Consider the following 22,093-nt stretch of genomic DNA (forward strand, 5'->3'; position numbering starts at 1 on the left):
TACGATAAAATAAGTAAAATGAAATCCTTTTCCCAATGAAGTGATTATAATTTCACTGTTAATAAAATATATTTTAGGATTAAACATTGCTAATCTTTGAAGCTGTAATGATACAAAATTGCACATAATCAGATAAAAGGTGCCACCTTGTGGTAGAAAGTTATAATACTATGAATTGTGGACATTCTGATAAATATGGAACATGTAATGTTGGGTTACAATGCTCTTCATAATCAGGATTTGATTGGTTGTCATATTCTTACACTAAGCTGTAAATAAATCATTTTCACAACAGAAAAAAAGTCAGTAGGCAACAGTTTTACTGTCTCTGAATGCCTCTCCTCCTCAATCTGACCAGCTTGATGATCCTCCCATCTAGAGTCCTCCTCTGGGCTCCGAACAGAGACCTCAGACCAAAGCTGGGAGGAATCGGGGAGATCGGCCACCGAGGTACGGTTAATCCACCGTCTTAAATATCATCCACTAAAGCCTCCACTTTATCAAAGGTGAGCTTCCTGCTGGTAGAGGTCTCTTAGCTTCAGACAGAGGCTGGATCTTAAACACATGGAGACATGAATTAATTATCATGGTCTCAAAAAAATATATATTTCAAAGAACTTCGGCTCTGTTGTGCTTAATCTACCAGGAAAAGAGAGAAATAGAACCAAATCTTAAAGTAGATGAAAGCTGCTAAGCAGGAACAGCCCCAAATTCAATGACGAACATCAGACCAAAGGGTAAATGAGGCTCAAACATGTTCCTCATTTCATTTTGGCTGAGTCTCCACAATGAGATCATTTAAAGAGCAATAACAAGTTACATAATTGTCTCAAGTTGTTACAGGACTTGGAAAATGTGGAAACTTTATTGACAGAAGGAATTTTTAATTAAACATTCCCTTCTCTCAAAAGGAAATATTTTTTTCTATCCATTATGTAAGTTTGTAGATAAGTTCACACTTTTAGATTATTATCTGTTAGAATTTGTTCCTGCTGCCTTGGTGTATCCAGGGAGAACAGAGGCATGGTCATGGATCAGCAGCTCTTTCACTTGGGTTACTATAGCAAACGTCCAGTTGTCCAGCACTTGAGTCAGGTTAGATCAAGTCTTCCTGCTGAACACAGAAATCTGAGTGTTTGATTCAATGCATTTAGTGAATGTTTATAAGATCATGAGGTTATGTCTCTAACTTTAGCCTCTTGACAGGTTTTTAAAGTTTTTGCATCTTTTACAGTCGGAAATAAACAGGACATAGTAATTTTTTTATGAAATGACCTCTCCTGACTTTTTCCTATTCATGAATATACACTGGTTGGTTTGGAGGAAACAGCGCCCCCTGTGGGCTCTGACAGAGGTGTCAAAATAATAACTACTCTCTACTGTAATCCAGTCTGTTAACCACCTGGGCTGAAAGACACAGAAAGCTTTGTCACTGCCAGAGGTGATAGAAACAACAAACAGTCGGTTTAAAGTCTCTATCCATCTTTAAGTTGGCATTAAAGATAAAAAAAAAATCACTACAAGAACCAGCATAAACAAACATCCATCCATTAACTGGCTCCACCCTTTATTGAAATAAGCTGCTTAGTGATCAGCACCAGCTCACTAGCTTTGATATTTATCCTTTCTTTGTAATTTCAGATTATTTATCTGGTGTCTTGACTTCTGATGGATGATAATGAGATTTGTTCTCTTAAGCCTAAATCCTGAAGGAGATTCCAACATCTGCTTAGTTTAAGTAGGACTGTTACTTCAGAGCCAGAGAAATATAAATCACTGCTACATTTGTTTTTCCTTTCTGAATTGAAGAAAAGTTTGGTCCTTTCAAGAAAATAAATTATGCTTTATTATGAATATTCTAAAAATATCCTCCTTCAAATTACTATTTTTTGATTTGTAGGAATCTTGCAAATATCAGCAAATAGACAACTGTAGAGATAAATGGATTCATATGAAACAATCTCTGCTTAACAGGAGCTTAACTGGGCAACAGACCTGAACATCTGTGTCATCTTTGAACCTGCAGACATTACAGCTGCAGCTGAAGGAAGTGATGGCTGCTTTGACTTTTGAACCGATTAATAAACGTGTTGTTCTTGATTACAAAACATGTATAAACTACAAAGTTATGTTACCAATTAGAATAAAGTTAACTGTCTTTCCTCACATGTCAGAAGGGTTATTATTATTATTATTATTATTATTATTATTATTATTATTATTATTATTATTATTATTATTATTATTATTATTATTATTATTATTATTATTATTATTATTATTATTATTATCCCCCAGTAAATGCTAATTTCTGCCGCCATGACTGAAATCTGACATTTTCACAGGGGAAGTTCAAATAGTATTGTTTCTACCAAACAAAACTTATAATTGTAGTATTAAGTTTAGTTTTACCAACAATGGATAGAAACGTGTCACCAGCTGTAAAGAGAGACTGAGGGGCAGCCAGCAGTCAGACTCTGGTTCTGCCTGCAGCAACACACTCATTTGTGTCCAGCTCCTTGCAGCTCCGTCCAGCACAGCCAGAGGAAAGAATGACTCCAGCGGAGCTGCAGAGCCACAGAGGAAGGTAATCAGGCCTCCAGCTTTCTGTTTTTCAGCTCAGAGTCACATCAGCTCCTGAGCTCCTGATGTTATTTTCTCTCAGTATCACATCACTGCGCAAAGACTTTATCAGAGTGGTTTTAAAGAATGTTTCTACTGAACTATATAGATTCATAGACTCAGATTTTGAAGCCAATTATGATGGTAGGGGAGAATGGCTAAGCAGTTCCTTAAGCTTCAAAGAACTATTTCTGACTAAAATTTATCATCATACGTTTAACATATGGTCAAAAACAGTACACTGTCTTTCTTGAAAATGCTGCTCTGAAGGAGGTAAAGATTTGCCTCAGTTTTCCCTGAAGTCAGTGCTTCTGTTTTCATTTTTTTTTCAAATGTTAAAAATACTCTTGTGACAGTCATTCTTTGTTGTTCGTGATATTTCTTCATGATATTTATTAGAGATTTTTGTTTTATACAATTTGTGTGTCAGAACAATGCCAAAAGTAGTATTGATGTACTAATCTTTTAGTTATCAAAGTAAAAATGTACTTTGTATGTACTGGTAGCTGCTCACTTTAAGTAATTCACAGAAAAACAGTCTTCTATCTCCACTATAAGAGCAACATCACAGTAAAGTGCATATTTAAATGTTTATTCAAGTAAAATTATGATGATGTAGCATTTTCTATTTTCTGCTTTGTTTTGAAAAGTTGTATTTAAAGCAAATAATATCAATGGGCTGCTCATTTTATAATGGAGCATGTTACGAGTGACATCTGTTAAACTGGCTCAAGTTTGCAGTTTTATCAATTTGAAATTAAAAATGGTTAAACAATGATCAAATGTATTCATTGCTATCATTATTCTGATTAATTTAAAAGTGTAAATGTGTTAAAAAACAAAAAGATCTCTTTTGATAGTTGCGTTTGATGACAAAGTAAATCATGACATTTTAATGCCCTCTAGTGGTCGCCGTGGAGAACTGCAAGGGTATGTTTCAGGTCTTATTTTAGATGCCATCGTTTTAATGATGACTAAACGCCACATAAATATATAAATTATATACAGAGAAATACACAGAAATATAATATAGTAAGATTAGTTATTGTTGCATTAATGCTGTGAAATGGAGTGGGGAACATTTTTGGGATATTTTGCCATTTTTTACACTAAAAGCATATGAAGCGTGAAGCACATGGGCATGAAATAATTTATGAAATAGCAAAAGAATTGAAAAGAAAAAGATATATATATATATATATATATATATATATATATATATATATATATATATATATATATATATATATATATATATATATATATATATATATATATATATATATATATATATATAAAGAAATATGTCATAAAGCAAACCAACAATGTTATGTTTATTTTTGGCAAATTTAAAGAATTGTATATTTAATTTAGTTCTAAATTTAGTGCTAAATTAAATATATTTTATTCATTTCAAATAGTATTTCATTAATTATGGAGTTAAATAATCACTTCATGATATTTATTTATTGAAATTTGCCACTCTTCACCCTCTCTTGCATTGGAGTTTAGTTTATGCCAAAAAGTGTTGCCCAGCTAGATTAATGATGCATGGAGTGCCACATTTGGCAGGCAGCGTGCCCGCTGCTCCCTCCACTAATAGGCTTTGGACAGGCCTGTGGAGGCTAGCAGTTTCTAGATGTACATTTATTAGCACAGGATTTAACCTCGTACTCGTGTTTCATGTAGGCCAACAAGTGTGATTTAAAATGTAAACTGAGTAAGATGTTTTTGCTAAAACTACTTAAAAAGTCAAAACATAAGAAATTGTACTTATTTATGGTGCAAGAGGAAAGCTTTTTAGTTACTTTCCACCACTGTGCTGTTTACACTGTGGAGAGTATTTCCTCAGTGTTCCATTAAAATGGTAAGCATTGATTTGACCTGAGTAGTTATCAGAGATTTTTATTTTTTTTTCCCCTTTGGCTGAAGTCAACAATACCATAAAATTATATGTTAAATTGTTTAAAGGTGTGTAAAAAGATTGGTTAAGGTCAATACTTCCTGATTTCTTCCCAAATTCTTTAGTTGTGGAGCTCAGTGAGAAGAAAAGCATGAAAATAACTCTCATTGATGAAAAATGCAACATCATACATAATCCCAGTGGTGCCAACCAGACAAAAGAAAAATAGAGCAATCTTATATTACAACATGAAAAAGTCAGTATTCTAATAATGTACAACATGTTTATACAAATTAATATCACATTATTACAATACAAATATTTATCATGTTCTTCCAAAAAAAAAGAACTCCTTCTACTTACAATATATTGTTTTGGCTTGTATGAACGTAATACTTCAAAGTGTAAACCTCAAAAAGAAATTGCTAAACCATGTTTCCTTTTCAGAACAAAAAAAAAAAACATTTCCTGATCAGAAAAATTACAGATATTCCAGTGAGTGTTTCATGGCACTCTGCTAGAAAACATAGTAGTTTTTTTTATCCATGCAGGCTCCCTATGGCTCATCGATGAGAAACGCTGCCACCTCAATCGGATCAGACTCATTCTTCCTCCTGTGCACCCCGATGTGTTGAATGTTCACTCTCATTGTTCGCATGACCTCTTCACAACAATTCAAACTGCTTAAAACCACCAAACAAGTGGTTGCAAGATGTCCTCATAAAGTTTTGTGTTGTTTTGTACATGTTTATATCTTATGTCATGGTATACTTTGTCATGGTATTTTATTCACCTGCTGAGGCCATAAGCCTCCTGTAAGCAAGTCTTAAAAGTTTCATTTCATGTTAAAATAAACGCCAATCAATAAACCCACTAGAAACTAAAGTGATTTTTCTGTGCGCTTTAGTACACTTTGGTATTTTTATGTAGCTGTCATTAGAATGGAAGAGTGAGACCTCTCTCTCTGAGGAAAGCAGCGGAGCGGTCTCTTGTGTGTATTCACTCGCATCAAACCTCTGTCCTGCCATCCCTTTTGCCTCAGGAAATCTTTATAGGTCTGTGGTCAAAGTTGACGAGCTACTGCCGTCAACCTCGAGATCTGAGGCCAAAAACCAGCAAGATGCAGCCAGGGACTGTAAATAGCCAGAGACTGTCTGTACTGGCCTGAGAAGAGGAAAAAAAAAAAACCTGAAGGGTTTATTTGACTATCATTTCAAAAGTCTTTACCAGCTGCTGAAATCCACATTATTTTTTTTTTACAATCTACTTCTGATGGTTCAGACAGACTGAACCGAAGAAAACTTTTCTTTCTAAAATAATTGATCAACAACATGAGTTCAGTCCATGAGATGCATCTGAACAAATTGTGCTTTGTTGCTATTTGCACCAAACTTTGAATATTGGAGCTGAAATAAGGAAATAGGCTATTCAACAATGTTAACTTTAGAGGCCTGTGCAAATTGTAGCTTCAGTTTTATCAGTTATTTTTAACTGTAACTTTTTTGCTTACAAAAATTAAAACAAAAACATGTTTTAATCGAATCACTGGGTTATTACATTCAAAAACAAACAAACAAAAATGCATACTTTTCTTTAACTTTAAAGGAAAGTTAACTCATACTACAAATAAAGAGTTAAAGCCAAATTAATTTTAATTTTTGACCAGAAAAATCTACGTTTTTTTTTGTTTTGTTTTTTGTTTGTTTGTTTGTTTTTTACTGGCTGACAGTAGTGTTGTAGTTACAGTTTTAATCCTCCTGTAGCCTGACTCATCAGCAACACTTATGTAAAATAATACTTAAAGAAAGGTTGAAATGCAGAGCAGTACTTCAAATGTCAAAATGATCCAACGAGGATCCGGAGTGAGGAGTGTTTGGTTGGTCAGTAGCTTGTTAAAGCAAGTCGGAAACAAAAGGAGACAATTTTCAGCGTAAACGAAGCGCGGATCAGTTTGCTTACAAGACGAAATATTTTGAAAGGAATAAACGGAAGCGCGCGTTCTTTAAGCTTCTGCCCATTTGCTGCTCGGTTCGTCTGGACCGAACTGAAACCCAAATACGCAACGGTGACGGTCACATCTCCAAGCGACCCGGCTGTCCAGTCAGAAAGCGGGAGGCAGCAGCTTGTTTGGGCCAACATGTAAACAGAGATTTATTCTAAAAAAAAAACAAAACAAAAAAAAAGAAAACAAAGAGGCGCAATCAGAGATGTGACTGAATCTTTGGATACGGCAGGGATTTTACTCAGAGAACTGATTTAAAAAAAAAAAAAAAAACAGCGGATCGTCGTTTCACCTGGTAACCGACTACGTGCTCTGAATGAAGAAGATGCGCTGAACTGGACGCCGTTGTCAAAGACATAGATGCGATTGAAAATAACGATAGTAATGATGACAACCGCTGTCAACATCTGTCTAAAAACGTGCCGGAGCTGAAGGCGAAGCGGAGCTCTCTCTCTGCGAGGTGCGATGGAAGAAAAAATGCGGCGTTTTAGAGCTTCCTGTTCTTCCTCTTCTTGTTCTTCTTATTCTTCTGCAGGTCATTTGAATCTCCAAAGCCCCTGAGTCAGGAATTTATCCTTCACATCTTCCCCCCCTTTTCTTTTTTCGTTTATAGACTTGTTGTCTTCTGCAGCGCAGTGAGGAGGATGGTGTTTGTCCTTCAAGTGATTGTCATGTCTTCGGCGTTTTTCAATCCCAGCTTCGCTTTCAGTTCCCACTTTGATACAGGTAGGAACCGAATAATAAATAAGGGCGTTTATCAATCTGCCGATGCATGCGTCTCCCCAGTTTCACGCACTGATGGATGTCATATGTTGACTGATGCGACATATTTGTTTTTGAGTTGTTGTTGTTGTTGGTTTATTTTTCCGTCACTGGTGTGACATTGCTGCCTCATCATGATTATGAAGCACCCCAGTCCGCCTGCATAATTAAGATGATTTCAGATACTCTCGTTTTACCTTCTGTCAGGCCTTCAAACCCCGGTGACAAGAGGGTTAAAAGTTGTGTCTGCACGGAATTTGCACAGTCCCCACACAGTTGTGCAGCTGTGCACACGCGTTTCGTGCACAACGCATACGCTATGCAGGATTGTGCATGCTAAGTGACGTGCAGGGTTCAACTGTCTGAGGTGGCTGCTCCCCGCGCTCCCCAGAATGCAGCATTTAATCATCCCCCAGGACGTCAGGGTGATGGGATCTTTGGCAGACACGAGCCCAGGTGGTGCTGCTGCAGTGCTTTGGGACTGCTGAGCAGGTAGATGAGCTCTGACACACAGGCTGTGAAGGGGCTCAGGCTTGAATGGCCGTGTGCACATGTAAACAGGGCGAGAGAGAGTCCTTGCCCTGGCCGCAGTGTGCTGAGCATACAAATGACAGTGAGCTCAGCTGGCTCTCAAGTTTCAAGCTTTATCTGTCCTTCCCAAACTATCCTCTCTGGGTGATCTCTTATCCCCTTTAGTCCAATTATTCCTCTCTCTTCTACCTGCCTGTCCATTTTTCTGCCTTCTTTCTTTAGAAGTCGCAAGGGCTCCAATTAAATCCAATTGCCTGCTGAATTTTTTTGGTCAGTGTGCTTACGGAGCGTCTTTGCTGCATTAATTGTACTGAATACCTATATAAAACTTACATCAAAATCTGATCCATTTTCTTTTCATTTGGAAACTTTGAATCAGAACAAATGGTTGGCTGTTGGTTTCCTGTTTAAAAGAGCAGGTTGTGGATGCTGAGCTGGCTGTCACTGCCTATGAGGAGAGTCCCATGCGAAACAGACCTACTGCAGAAGTGGTTCTTAATTGAATTACAGATAAAACACCAGCTAACCATGACTCTCCTGGGTTGTTTTCAATTTAATTTCCCTTTTGTTGTCTTCCTGAATGAGTTCATAGGTCTGGAAAAATTCCAGCCAGGATATGCAGCGATTTATCTCACTCAGATAGAGGAAAGTTTTTTTTTTTTTTTTTTTACTAGGCTAGAAGGAATGGGTGACCGCAAATAAGACGGTGCATAATTCTTGGTTATAAGAAAGTAATAATCTAGATTTCTAAGAAGAGCAGCGCCTCAGTGGATCCTGAGGCTGTGCGTACTGTTTAGACTTAAAATCAATGTTGCTAAGGAGATTGAGGGGGTGTGTGCGAGAGGGCCGGCCCCTCCTGAGGGGAAGGAAGAGGACAGAGAAACGCTCAGGTCCGTTGGAGAGGCTGAGATGCATTCATATAAACTGAAGGAGTTTGACCTAAAGTGGCACTGTCAAATTTGGTAAAAAAAAAAAAAAAAATGGACATATAAACACAACACAGGTGTTTACTCATTTCTCATCTCAATGAGGAAAAACTCCCCGGCAGTGTTTTGTTCAACTGCGTGTTTTGCACATTTTCACATGAACTCGGGGTTGATTCGATTTCAAAAGCCCACATTCAGACGGGCGGCTCTTGAACTTTTGCGCCCCTCCAGCTAACCTCCACAGCTGCAGTTCCTCCCCGCGCCGCAGGCTGTGTGAGGACAGAGTGTGCTGCACCTCTCTGCACGTTACTTCTGGAAATGTGGGGAAACAACAGTGAGGAAAGGTCCTCGACACACTTCGGGGCATTATGTAAGCTGGCAGGGACGGGGATTTGCTGACTTCGCCAGCATTCACAGGATCGAAATTGGATTTGATGTCTGTGGAATCTGCACCCTCCTCAGCCAGCACCTGGCTCACCATTACTTCAGCACCATGGAGAGCTCATACACATGTTGCGAAGAAGCTTACCTAAAAACCTAGCTCACACTGTGATGGATATTAACACAGATTGCTGTCAAGACAAAACCAACAGCAGAGTGACCTGTAAAAGAACTGTGCTACAGCAGAAAGCGGACAGTGGAGCACCATGGGAGTCCATCTTTCAGCACTCCCCTGCGATGCCTGGAGGTGGCAGTGGTGTCATGTGTGGATTTTACATTGATGCAGTCAAGAAAATATTAAACACGTTTCCTGTCAATCATTCCGTAAGCAAGGAAGACCTGTACGTGGGTTCGGCGATATGGAAACACCGCTGCAGGTTCTACCAAAGGTTGCAAGCAACATCCCAAAAAGAGAAAAGATGTTTAACATGGGAAGCTCCTCCCACTGACTCGGTCAGCCAGTGCATCCACCGCTGACTGTTTGATTATTCATCTATCCATGTGTAACACGAAGCACTTCGGTTGCGTAAGCCTGCCTCTGGGGAGAACTGGGATAAGAATGAAGTGGATTTAGGCAGTGAGGGGGGAACCTTCAGTGTTTCCTCCCTGTGCTGTCTGTGTAACGATGTGGTGGCTGTTGGTTTCATTGGTGCTGCAGATGTTGGAGCCTGGCTGTTCCTTTCTCAAGCAAGAGGATGAGCACACACAATGTTTTGATTCTCCAGACCTGTATCATCTAGTGTTGGTTTAAAATTTTAAGCACCTCAAAAATAATTTTAAGATTTCTCACCGTCATGACGCCTGAATGGTTAGCGTGCTCGGATGTATTATTGATGGATCTTTGGTAGGTTTAACGATGAGAAGAAATGATCTCCGAAACACAGAGTGGTTAGAAAAGCAGAAGACATTTGGACATGTAGTATCGATTGGTAGGAGCGGGATCAGAACAGGCAGTCACATCCTAATGGCTTGCAGCTAATGAAAACCCACAATTTATTTTCTCAGAATATCACAGTACTATATTCGATCAATAAAAACGGAATTTTAATTTAGACACACCCCACGCAGGGTTGGGCGATGTGGACTTAAAGTTTTATCAAAATATTTTGTGGTCTAATTGTGATAACAATGAAAGTGACGATACAAACTATTTATTGCTTCCTACTTTAGGTAACTGTAAAATAAAAACAAACAAAAAAAAAATAATTATCACTCCACATGAAATGAATCTATATGCACACATATCCGCCATACTACGCCTTTTTATGCATCATGTGTATTTTGCTTGTCTTTTCAACACTCACAGGCATGCATCTCCACATTTAAACGCAAACTGGCTCTGTTTGCATCATGTGAGTCTCACCAAAATGTCGTCCTGAGTTCATCTCAAGTGCATATTTGCAGAAATGCTTCTGTCATCTGCAGACCAGTGCCTGCACATGCATCTAATTTATGTTTATCCGCCTGGGGTATAAACAGAGTTCTGGAATGTCATTTCAGAGCCGTGCTCTGTCAAATATGTGAGTGAATACTGATTATTTAGGCAAACTTTGTACATCCGTGACTGTGAGACATGCCTTGTAGGTCCTCTACTTTCACATAAATGGTCACATGAAAAACAAAAAGTGCAATTTTTAACCACTCAAACTTAAATCTTCATTAGACGATAGACTTTGGTTTAAATCTAGTTTTAGTTTTGAGTTGAGGCCTGGAAAGCAGATATATGTTTAGATCCTTGACATTCAGGCGCAAAAACGCATTACAACTCAATATTGATTGCTTCTAAGCTAATAACGCAACATTAACTGGTTAATTTATGCCGATGTTAACTGTCGTTTAAATCAAGAGATTAAATTAGATTTATGCCAAGCAGTAATTCAATGTGTTATCTGTTCACAAACGTTTAATCTGAGCTAATTCTTCATTTACTGTTGCTTAAAAGGGCTGTTTTCCATACTAACTGCATAAATATTAAGTAAGACTTGATTTTCATTAGGTAGATAGTTGATTTTTATTTTTTTTGTACATTTGAGTGTTTTTCACCCGACTTAAGGAGATGACAAAACAATGATGAAAGAAAGCATATCTTTTGTAGATTTTATTTTATTTTTATATAAGGGCCACTGGCAACCTTGACTACTATTCTTTAATCTCATCATTTAAATAACCATTTTCTACAGTCTTTGTTTGCATTTGGTTTTGATTTAAAATGATACCAGAGAAGTCCTTTGAATATAAGGGTCTTAACAGTTTGAAAGTGACTTTTTTTTAGCCTACAAATTGCCATAAAAGTGCAGACTGAGTTCATATTCTTATCCCTTCTTTCCACCAGCATGCCCTGCCTGAACATGTACATGACAGTCCTGTGATGCTGGTAATCCTGAGCTCTCACTCCCAGTTAATGACAGTCATCATAGCTGTCTGCAGGCGAGGACATCCCTCTGCCATCTGCAGTCCTCTACAGAGTGCCTGAGATTCGCAAAAGAGGAAGTGAGCTGGTGGAGAATGCCATATCCTGCCATTAATCATGTCATTCTGCTCCCCTTGGTCACTGAGTGCCCCATGAGTGTGATGTCTCTGAACATGTGTTTGTGCTTGCGGGCTTTGCTGTGACACAACAGTCCTATCATCCTTCTGATTTCTCTATTTCATTTATGTCCTCCTAGGTCTCGCTGTGTTTTTCTACAATTCCGGATGTCTTTTTTTTTTTTTTTTTTTTTTTGTCTTCGTGCATCAACTGCACCACTCATCAAGTATTGTAGTTGCTCTGAACAGAGCATTCCCACTCTGTTTTCATCTCATTTCTACTGTAAGCTAACCACGTTTCCCCAGTCTTTCTCTAACTTCACTATATCATGTATTTGTTTGCCCAGTTAAGGCAGATGGAGCAGCATGTTTGCCCCTAAAGCACTGTCCCAAATGTAAAAGCCTGCTTGGAGTGATGAATAGAGCCTATGCCTCTGCTAAGCTCTTTCTTAGTTTCTGGGTCTCTCTGACATTTATACAGCAGCATTTACAATGTGCTTGCATTTGTGTTAACCCTAACCACAAATTTCCATGCATGTCCTTGTAGTATTGAGCAAGTTTAGGAACTAGACCGTGTGGGTGTGTTGTATAACATGATTTGAGGTGGTTTGTGAGCTAAGATGCGCTGTGCATGTCTGAATTTGCATCCTGTTCACCAAACCCTTAATATGCATCTGGAATTGCGTTCCCATCCTCACCATTTTTCTTCGCCTGACTATTTCTCACAGCAGTTTGTTTGATTGCCGTTGTGTCTAAACTGGCACGGTGCCCACTCTGCAGGTCCCTCCGTCAAAACCGAGAACAGCCCTGTGTGTCGGTGCGTTTATGCGTACACAGGAAGCATACAAAAGCAAAAGCAATTTAAAGGTATAAAAGAGGGCGTACGGTCAGGCCAACGCAGTATATCATTCTTTCTGTTTGGCTTTATGTTGGTGTATACACACATGCGCTCAGGTCTCTACACTGGCTTTGATGTGTGTGTGTGTGTGTGTGTGTGTGTGTGTGTGTGGGGTGGGGGTGTGTGTGTGGGTGTGTGTGTGTGTGTGTGTGTGTGTGTGTGTGTGTGTGTGTGTGTGTGTGTGTGTGAAAGTGTCCTAATCTCTTCTTTCTGCTAAGTGTAAACCTCCTATGTTCAAAGTCCTCTTGTCCTCTTTGCCTAATGTTTGCATTTATTAGGAACATATTTGATTAATACATCACATTTATGCATTTTAGGAGCAGAAGAAGATCCACTTTTGAACAACTTTAGTTGCACAGAAATGCTTTATTCATAAAGTAATATGAATAGCTCATGCTTGAATAGATTATTAGTGCATTTTTTTCTGCTCTTATAACCTTATTTATGCATAAATATGATCAAAATGAAGCCATGCATTCTGCTATTTTTTTTTACCAATTCACATTCATGTGCTATTTTTTGTTTTTGTTTGTTTTGTTTTTCACTCTCTCCTGTCAGTCAGTTCTTTAAAGAAGCAGCATTACACGATGGACTTTTGGTATTTTCACTCGGATTTATATCTAGAGCTTAGAAACTCCCTCCACAGCCTCGTGAACTTGTTCCCATTTTGTCTTGTCACCAACACAAGTTTGTACTTGCATAGAGCTTTATCAAGTCCAGAGGACCCCAGAGCGCTTCCCAGATTCTCCATTGGGTTTGAGTCTGGAATTGGACTGGGCCACTCTAACACATGAGTAAGGTCACTATCCTGATGGAAGTTTCCACCATGTTTTCGATGGTTTCTACCCTGCATTTAACTCAATCCATCTGCCTATTAGCTCTGACTGGCATCCCCCTCCCCTGCTGAAGAATATCATCCATCACTGCATGATGGTGGAACCACAGTTCACCATGGCATGTGTGGTTTCTAACAAACCTCTGAAGACCGTCACAGAGCAGCTGTAGTTTTACTGAGAGCAACTTAAACACACAGGGAACTATTTACTGATTAAATAACTTCTGGAGGAATCGTGTTTGCAGTACATTTTATTCTGTGAGAGAGCAAACAAAGACGAGGAAGAGATTTTTGGAACCTCTTTTCGATTCATAATTACAAATTGCGTTGTGCTCTAAATCCTGATGAAATGCATTAAAGTTTGTTGTTGTAGCATCACAAAAACTGGAAAAGTTCAAAAGAAGTGCTCGTCTTTCTTTCTTTCTTTATTTTTTTTTATATCCTTTGGTGCTTTCTTTACCGAAGCCGGCAAGTTTAACCTTTCGTCATCCATCCGTTTGCCCCACAGCCTCCCCCTAATTGTCAGCCTGAAATGTGGAGGTGGCAGGGTGTTTCCATTGCTCCTGCCCTCCTCTCTGCCAGGACATTACTCATCTCTCTCTCCACAGTCCCAGAGACAGCATTTTAATAAAGCTGGAATGAACCGAGCTTTAAGTGCTTTATTTTCATTTCTCTGTGCGGCTGGTAATGTAACGCGCGCTTCTCGGATATTGATGGAGGAGCCAGGGTCGTCACTCTCTTCACAAAGCCCGAGAGAGGAGGAGAAGCAGCGAGGGAGTGGGGAAGGGAGGGAGAAAGATGGATTCTTCAAATGTCACACTTATGAAAACGATTCCCCTAGAATTCCCCCCTGCACAACCTGCACAGAGGTTTCCTGTGGTGATCTAAGAGTCAATATGCTGTTCCATCTGTTGGAACTTTAACATGCAAAACAGGCTGATGTATATTTCTGAGGGCATGCATGCCTAGCTTGCACCAATAAGCATGACATCAAGAGCACGTGATTAGGGTTCTTGCATACTGTCCCCATTTTCAGACTTTTTGTTCTGATGTACAGAGAATCATAAAACAAATTCAGGTCTGCACCATTTTTCTTTCTGTACCTGGGGAAGCTATAGGTCTTCAGGGTCTTAGAACCTTCAAACATCTGCTTATTTTATTGGCAAGAGGTAAAAAAAAAAAATGAGGTCAGAAGTTATTTTCTTGCTGTAACTATGCTAAAACCTATCCCTAGGGCTAAGATTAAAAGATTTACAAGACTTACTTCTAAAGATATTTTGAAAAATCAAGGAGGAAATTTTCTGTTACAAGTAAGTGACACAAAAAAGATCATTATCGACTAAAATTTTATATCATTTCAAAAGGTTTTTATTTTTGTTATACGTCTCTCAAATGTACGTAGTGGTGGAAGAATATATAAGAATATATAAGCTCTTCAAAGAACAAGACATATTAAACACATACAGAGATAACTTTAAACATGCAATTAAAAGCATTGGAATCACTTACAAAATAAAAAAAACAACAACAAGAACATCATTTACTAATCAGTTTGGTTAATACTTATCTGTCCTCTCATCGAGTTTTGTAATTACATTAATTTATTGTCAGTTTCATTTAACTCAATTTCTCAATTTTCCCAAGTTTAACATGTCAACATGCTAATACCGGAAACTGAAAAAAGCTGAAGTTTGGGTTAGCTGCCGATTTCCACAGATCTCAATTATCTAATTCTGTATTTGAACCTTTCTTTCATTGATGGATTCAGTCTCACTGAAGAGCTGTAACAGTTAATGTTACGTTAAATCAGGGTTGACAACATTTCACGGTGGATGACTTCTTCAAGCCAATACCTTCTTTGTGGGAATGTAATCAGCAGAGGAAAAATAGAACAATGTCTTATGTATATCTGTCTTGCTTAAGTGTATTTTTCAACAGGATAGTAATTTATTAGCTGTAGCTCTTACAGGCCACATCAACCAACCTTAACAGCCATTTCCATATGTATGCTGTATGTTGTGTCCTGGAGTACGCACTGCCTCCCCCATGTGCGGCATGTTTTATTGAAGCTTTTACACCAGCTGCACCATACACACCCTCCTTATTCCCTCCACCATCCACTAATAAATGTATAGCTTCAGTGTTTTACTATCAACAGACAAAATAGTGTTTGTGAACTTGGAAATAAATTACGCAAATTGTTGAAACTTCAAAAGATAGTTGTGCTGAAAGGGTTTAAGATTAGGAACCTTTTTTTGTTTTTTTCCATCAAGCTGCTTGGTTAAGTGAAGAATGCAAGGCGCCCTCTTTGCATCATGCCGTCTCATTACATACTCTCACTTTGCGGAAGGGCTTGCATTGGGTCTAGAAAGAAAACTGCTGGCTTTAGTTTCACTTTTCCGTCTTACAGGCACTCGCACTTGCGGAAAAAAACCTAATCTGTGTCAAGCTCCCACTGCAACCAGAGTGAAACAAGAGGGAACGAGAACAGGCAAAATGTTAGCTGTCTTTTATTGGCGATGAAAGAAAGATGGGAGGGAGGAGGGAAGAGTAGAGGGAGGGGGGTGGGGTGAAGTTTATCGCACAGTTACAGCCAATCAATTTCCTGGCCATCTGTATGTTACCATGGTGATAGGTTATCTGATCATTGCCCACATGTGCAACACTTTCAGGTAGGAGCACGTTTTTGTCTGTCAGCATTCAGTTTTTTTTGTGTTTTTTTTTTTTTTTTGTGTATGCCAGTCTCACACATAACAGGCTTTGTGGCAGTGACCTTTGGGTCAGGCTTGGGCTGAAGCTGTGCTGATTGGGCTGTGGGAGCTGTCAGGTCTGGAACAGTGTGTTCCCTGCAGCCAAATGGGCCAGGACCACAGGGGTCTCAGCCACCGAGCTGGAAACAACCCACTCACATGCCTCACAGACTATTGTCGCCGTGGTACATGGTGGAGATCTGGGCTTGTTTTCTTTCCGTCTCTGTATGCGTTTGGTTTTCACACATAAAAACGTGGTCTGCAGTCAGCAACAGGGCAGTTCAAAGTGTTTAGCATCATAACAAGCTTAACATGTTACTTGGGATTTTATGTGTTGGACAAACACAAAATATTCCATAAAGGTTTAAGGAAGTGTGCTGTGCATTTGTACAAGTAACTGAATCAGTGCTTTGCAGTGTCACCATCTTTTGCTGCAGTCTCAGATGCAAAGTTTTTTGGGCGACTGAACCTCTTCTAGTTTTACACCTAAAATTCTCCTGTGCATATGTTTTGATCTGTTGTAGTTCTGACTGTACTTTTAGGTTCATCGCCCTGCTGGTGCACCTCCTGCCTCAGTCTCAAGTCTTTTGCAGCCTTAGCAAGTTTTCTTTAAATAATTTCCCTCTGTTTAGTTTTTATTCACCTTCTGAGTAGCTTCAACCAGATCCTATGTCCCAGCTAAAGAGAAGCATTTCCACAGCCTGTTGCTCCACCATGTTTTATCATAGGGGCGGTGTGTTCAGGATGATGTTAAGTTTTCAACTAATCTTTTCCTCTTGTCTCTTTATTTTTGCTGTGGTACCTACAGGACTTCAAAACTTTAAAAAAAAGGAGGGTTTTTTTATGAATTTCTTTTGCTCTTGCAACTCTTACATAAAGCCCGAAATCATAGTTAAAGAATAGTTCTTGCCTGATCCTATCAGTTTAAGTGAAGGACCGTGTGTTTGTAGGCTTTGAGTTGTTTCGTAATCTTTCTGCTTTCACATGATGAACTGCAACCATTAAACTGTGGGCTGTGAGACGCCCAACCTGACGATGCGTTTTCAACATTACAAAATAAGAGAAAAGGTCAGAGAGTATAAAACCTTGCAATGCACTGCAGTGAGTAGTCTCCTCTTTGCTTGGTTTTAGTCGGTTTTTATGTGAAAATGCATATGGTTTCTAACCGAAGCAGAGTTTGTCTGTGTGCTGTAAATTCAGACATCTGGCCTCATAGTCTGGCTGGATGACAATCCGACACACATGTGTCTCACATGTCTTAGATAGTTGGAAATTATATATGGTAAGGACCGTGAAGCAACGAAAATGATTAAAGACGCACAATAGGCTGACTGTGAATGGGAGATTCTTAAAAAATACAGTCCGTTCAAACATATGTGAACGGGCGACTTTATGTGGATTGCAGCGAAAAGCAGTTGCCTCATATTAGATTTTCGTTTATTGCCGCGAGGAAAATGAAAATCGGAACGCAAAAGCTACATTCATCACACTAAAGCAAAATGAACTACTCTTTTATTAAATATTAGGCTTCAATTGAATTTCTGGGTTACTTTAATAGTTTTTTTTTTTTCTACATGGCTCAGACTGCAGTGACTGTTACAAGAACAAGAACCTGAATCCATATTACTGACGAGTGATTATTCTTTTATCAAGCTGGCACATTTCATCTCTGCTTATCCAAATCAGCTTTATCTCTACTTAGCTTTTAATTTCCTGCGTGGCTTTTCTGTTTGCCATCTGATCTCCAGATGCTTCGAACCCATTAACACTTGCATGTCTCTCCGATGTTGCAGACGGGACGCCGCTGAGCGAGCTGTCCTGGCCCTCGTCTCTGGCAGTTGTCGCCATCTCCTTCTCCGGCCTCTTCACGTTTGTGTTCCTCATGTTGGCTTGCCTCTGCTGCAAGAAGGGAGACATGGGCTTTAAGGTGAGCTCTCTGCTGCCCCCCGCTGGAAGCATGGATATAAAATGATGCCTTTTGTTAGTTTTTTTTAGTTTTTTTTTTTTTTTGTTGCTTGTTTTCACAAATTTAATGAAAAGCATGTGAAAAAGTTTAAGTAAAGTGATAATTAATGTGTTCAATAAATTTAAAACAGAAGATACACAGAGGGGGGCAAAAGGAAGAAAGAGAGAGAGAAGCAGTTGATTTTTAAAGAGATTTAAGAGAAGAATAAATTATTGATTTGCAGCATTCAGAAACAGCCAACCTTCTAAATCTTTTACAACGCTTCCTTCTTTCAGTGTAAGCGATGTAAGCAAGTCCCTCCACCCCACTCACACACACACACACACACACACACACACACACACACACACACACACACACACACCCCCACACACCCCCACACACACACACGCACACACACACACCCCCACACACACACACACACACACACATGCACACACACACACACCCCCACACACACACACACACACACACACAGCCATCCCAGACTGCCATACATTGTTTCTGTCACCTTTGACAGCCAGCATGAGCGACTCACAGTGTGTCAAACACGTTCACCAAACCAAGCAGTAGATCAGGCCTAGTAGTAATCTACACTGTTAAATACAGAGAAGTCTCCAGAGCAGAATCTCTCAACATGCTGCATGTATGAAGAATTTCAAATGTCCCCCTTCAACGTGCTGCTCCTACCGAGAATGACCATTTAGATATCTTTTAATTTTGTCAAGTCCATTTCCTCATGCATTTTAATGGAGCTTAGAGTGGATGACTTACATTCACAACCCATAGCAGTGCCGACTTAGTTTGAGATTGCTAACACAAATCAGCTTGCAGTCGGAAATACAGGATTAAAAATTTTCGTCGGGGAGAAGACAAATGTCTCGGCTGACTTTTTTCATGGAACGCTGTGCGCAACAGCAAAATTGTTTTTCAGCACAATATGCAAAACTATGTAGCTGTTTCCATTGGTGCCCGGCTGTATTTCAAAAACAGGGGCGGCCAATTAAGGGGAACGCTTAGCATTCATTTTGTTCCCAGCCCCTGAAAAAAACCTTAAGATAGAAGTCTCTGTTTTATGTGTATGTTCCTCTCCAGATGCAATCCTGTAATCTAACACCTCATGAAAGAACATTGATGTTTTTTCTATTAATATGGTCCCAGTGTATTTATGAATACATGGCTCCTCCAGAGACTGTTGCCTTATGCAGGAGATCACGAGTTCAATCCTCACAGAACACTTATTTTGGCACTTTGTTGTTGCCTCGGCAATATGCCAGTTTGTTATGCGTGTCTCATGAAATTACAGCTGGATAAAGTTTGAAAGTAATCTCTACAAAAGAGGTGAGGAGTTTCACATGTAAGAAAAACTTAAATCTTAAATCATTATAGTGACATATAAACACATTATATACAAAAAAATTAATCAAATATTGTTTTAACTGTAACCTGATTCACACTTTAATCCATGAATCTCTGTTTTCCTGAGTCATTAACATGGCATGACACGGATCCGAGTTTATTTCACTCTCTGGCCCTTAGGCTGGACGAATGTTAAACCGAAAGATGAGTGGAGACCTTGGAGCCATTGATTGAAGAGACTTTTTTCAAAATATCAGGGGTATTATTCAAAAAAGCTGGTCAGCAAATAAAACATCAATGCTTCAAAACTGTTTTTATCTTTTGAGAGACATGTGGTTCACTTCACACTAGAAGCAAACTTCTTGACTGAATAAAACTATGTTTTTAGTCCAGATGTCCCACTGGTGTCAACAGTACAGGGGTCAGCTTTGTTCATTTGGTAAAATGGCACTGTTGATTCTTCCGGTGATATTATCTTCCAGTCTTTAAAGTGAACATTTGGCCACCAAACATTTGTTTGTGACTCAGTGTTTTGCTCACGGACACCTCAGGAGAAATGAGTCAAAGCTTCAAACCGCATTTACTACAAGCAGACCTACTGGTGAGTCTAAAATGCACCAAATTAGCAGCAGGAATTAAAGAGAAATACTCCAATAGCTCCAACACTTCATCTTCCTTTCTCCAAAAGCTTATTTGCTTGTGGGACCGGACTGTGGTAAAAAGCTTCATTATTCTTCTCCATCGCTGTGTTCCTACCGGAGCGTGCAGTGTGTGGCTGGGTATTAAGTGCTTTCTAAACTGAAGACTCTCCTGGGATCTACGCACTGCTGACTCACAGCCAGGTGCTCGCTTTCACACTTCACTCAGAGGAGAGTGGCAGATGGTCGTCTTGAATGAGAAGCGCACATACACACATTCCCATGCGCGCACGTTTAGCCACTCAGACACACGCCGAGCAATCCAGATATCCCATCGTGGTCCAACTCGCTCTTATCCCGTTTTCCCTTTTACTTTCCCTGCTTATCTTTAAATCTGCCGATGCTTCAAGTTTTACTTTATGATTGCACATAGTTAGCCGCAGACAAAATGGGCGACTTCACATGATTGAATGCAGCCCTGCAGCTTGATTTCGAAAACCAACCCCCTTCTAAATTAAATATACTAACAATATGTGCTGTAATTTTGAGGGGATCATGTGGTTTAGGTATTTTGGGACATCATGAGTGGCACTGACTCTGAGGGAAAATGTTAAAGATAAATGTCTCCACTCAGCTAAACAGTGCTAGCTCCAGGTTCTGATAAGATTCAAGTACTTATCAATACTGTTTTTAAATAATTTCACTGTAAAACACGAGGAATCAGAATAGTATTTCTAAGCCATTTAATTCCAGAAACATTTGGATGGTTAATTCCTTTGATTGATTTACGTAAGATATGACACATTGATTGCAATTAAATATGTTTGAATAAATAAACCACTTTTAATTGTCATTTCTGGTTGTTATTTATATATGAATAGATACAAATGAAAAGTCCCTTAGTTACTATCACTGGGTGATCACTGCAGGTTTTCTTTAAGAGTGCAACTTATTGAGGCAAAGATTCATTAGGATCATGTGGCATGATGAGCTGATATTTAAATGTGCTTTTTTTTTTTTTTTTTATTAACACCTGGACATGATGAAGTCAATTCAGTTCTGAATATAAAACTAAACTCAAACAGTGTTTTCATTATGTATTTTTACCTTATAGAAATTATTAATAATAATGCCTATGACATTTCGCCCTTCTTTTCAAAGCCTGCAGCTATTCTTTTTTTTTTTCCTTTTGTTTCTATGCCTTTGTTGCAAACACTACCGGCTTTCAGCAAATGGTAAATATTTCACACTGGCTATGTCTACGCACTTAGCAGTGGTCTTTGAGAATTGGATGCATTTTGGACTTACTGTATCTTGCATGAATTTGCATAAAAACGGCTATGTTCTGCCTCTAACTGCATCGATGACACCTCGTTTAAACTTAGAAAAACTACATCAGCACGAAGAGATGCTGTTTACTTGACACCGTAATTTGAGAAGCAAAGGGATAACTTAGTAATTTATACAGACAAAATTGCAAGATATCTTTTTGTGGAAAAACAGCCAAAGTCCTGCTGTGAATCAGCTTGTTAGTGTACCTTGAGAACTTTCTGCTTGAAGCTGTAACCATGAATTTAGTGTTGCTGATACCCTCAGCTTGGGCGCCACAAAGCTGCACATATCCAAATGTAAGTGAGGTTCAACTGCGTTATTTGTTCAAATAAAACAAGATTTATCAGACCAAAAATATATTTAATCTTGATAATGTGGTTCCTTTAACAAAGCTGTTACCTAATGAGACACATCATGCATTCATAATAAAATCAAAAGTGGCTGAAATGACAAAAACATATTTAGTAAATTATAAAAAAGAAAGTGTAGTTCCATCTCTCTAATAGGACTTTGAAAAAAAAAAAAAATCATTAGCATCTACCACAGCCGTAGAGAAAAGTGGAAAATGAACAAACGATGTCGCTGTATTTCTTCTAAATGTG

General features: G+C 38.9%; 1 protein-coding gene across 1 annotated transcript in view; it reads left to right on the plus strand.

Moving 5' to 3' along the window:
• The first annotated feature begins 6,208 nt into the window (after window positions 1–6,208).
• Window positions 6,209–22,093, plus strand: part of lmtka (lemur tail kinase 1 a) — a 28,929-nt gene continuing 13,044 nt past the window's right edge. The window contains exons 1-2 of the mRNA XM_014987802.2: window positions 6,209–7,253; window positions 17,990–18,123. Coding sequence (XP_014843288.2) covers window positions 7,172–7,253; window positions 17,990–18,123 — 216 coding nt within the window. The 5' untranslated portion in view covers window positions 6,209–7,171. The remainder of the gene's footprint in view (window positions 7,254–17,989; window positions 18,124–22,093) is intronic.

Source organism: Poecilia mexicana, unplaced genomic scaffold (assembly GCF_051168715.1).
Source record: "Poecilia mexicana isolate PSO_F unplaced genomic scaffold, ASM5116871v1 scaffold_8, whole genome shotgun sequence".
Lineage (NCBI taxonomy): Eukaryota > Metazoa > Chordata > Actinopteri > Cyprinodontiformes > Poeciliidae > Poecilia > Poecilia mexicana.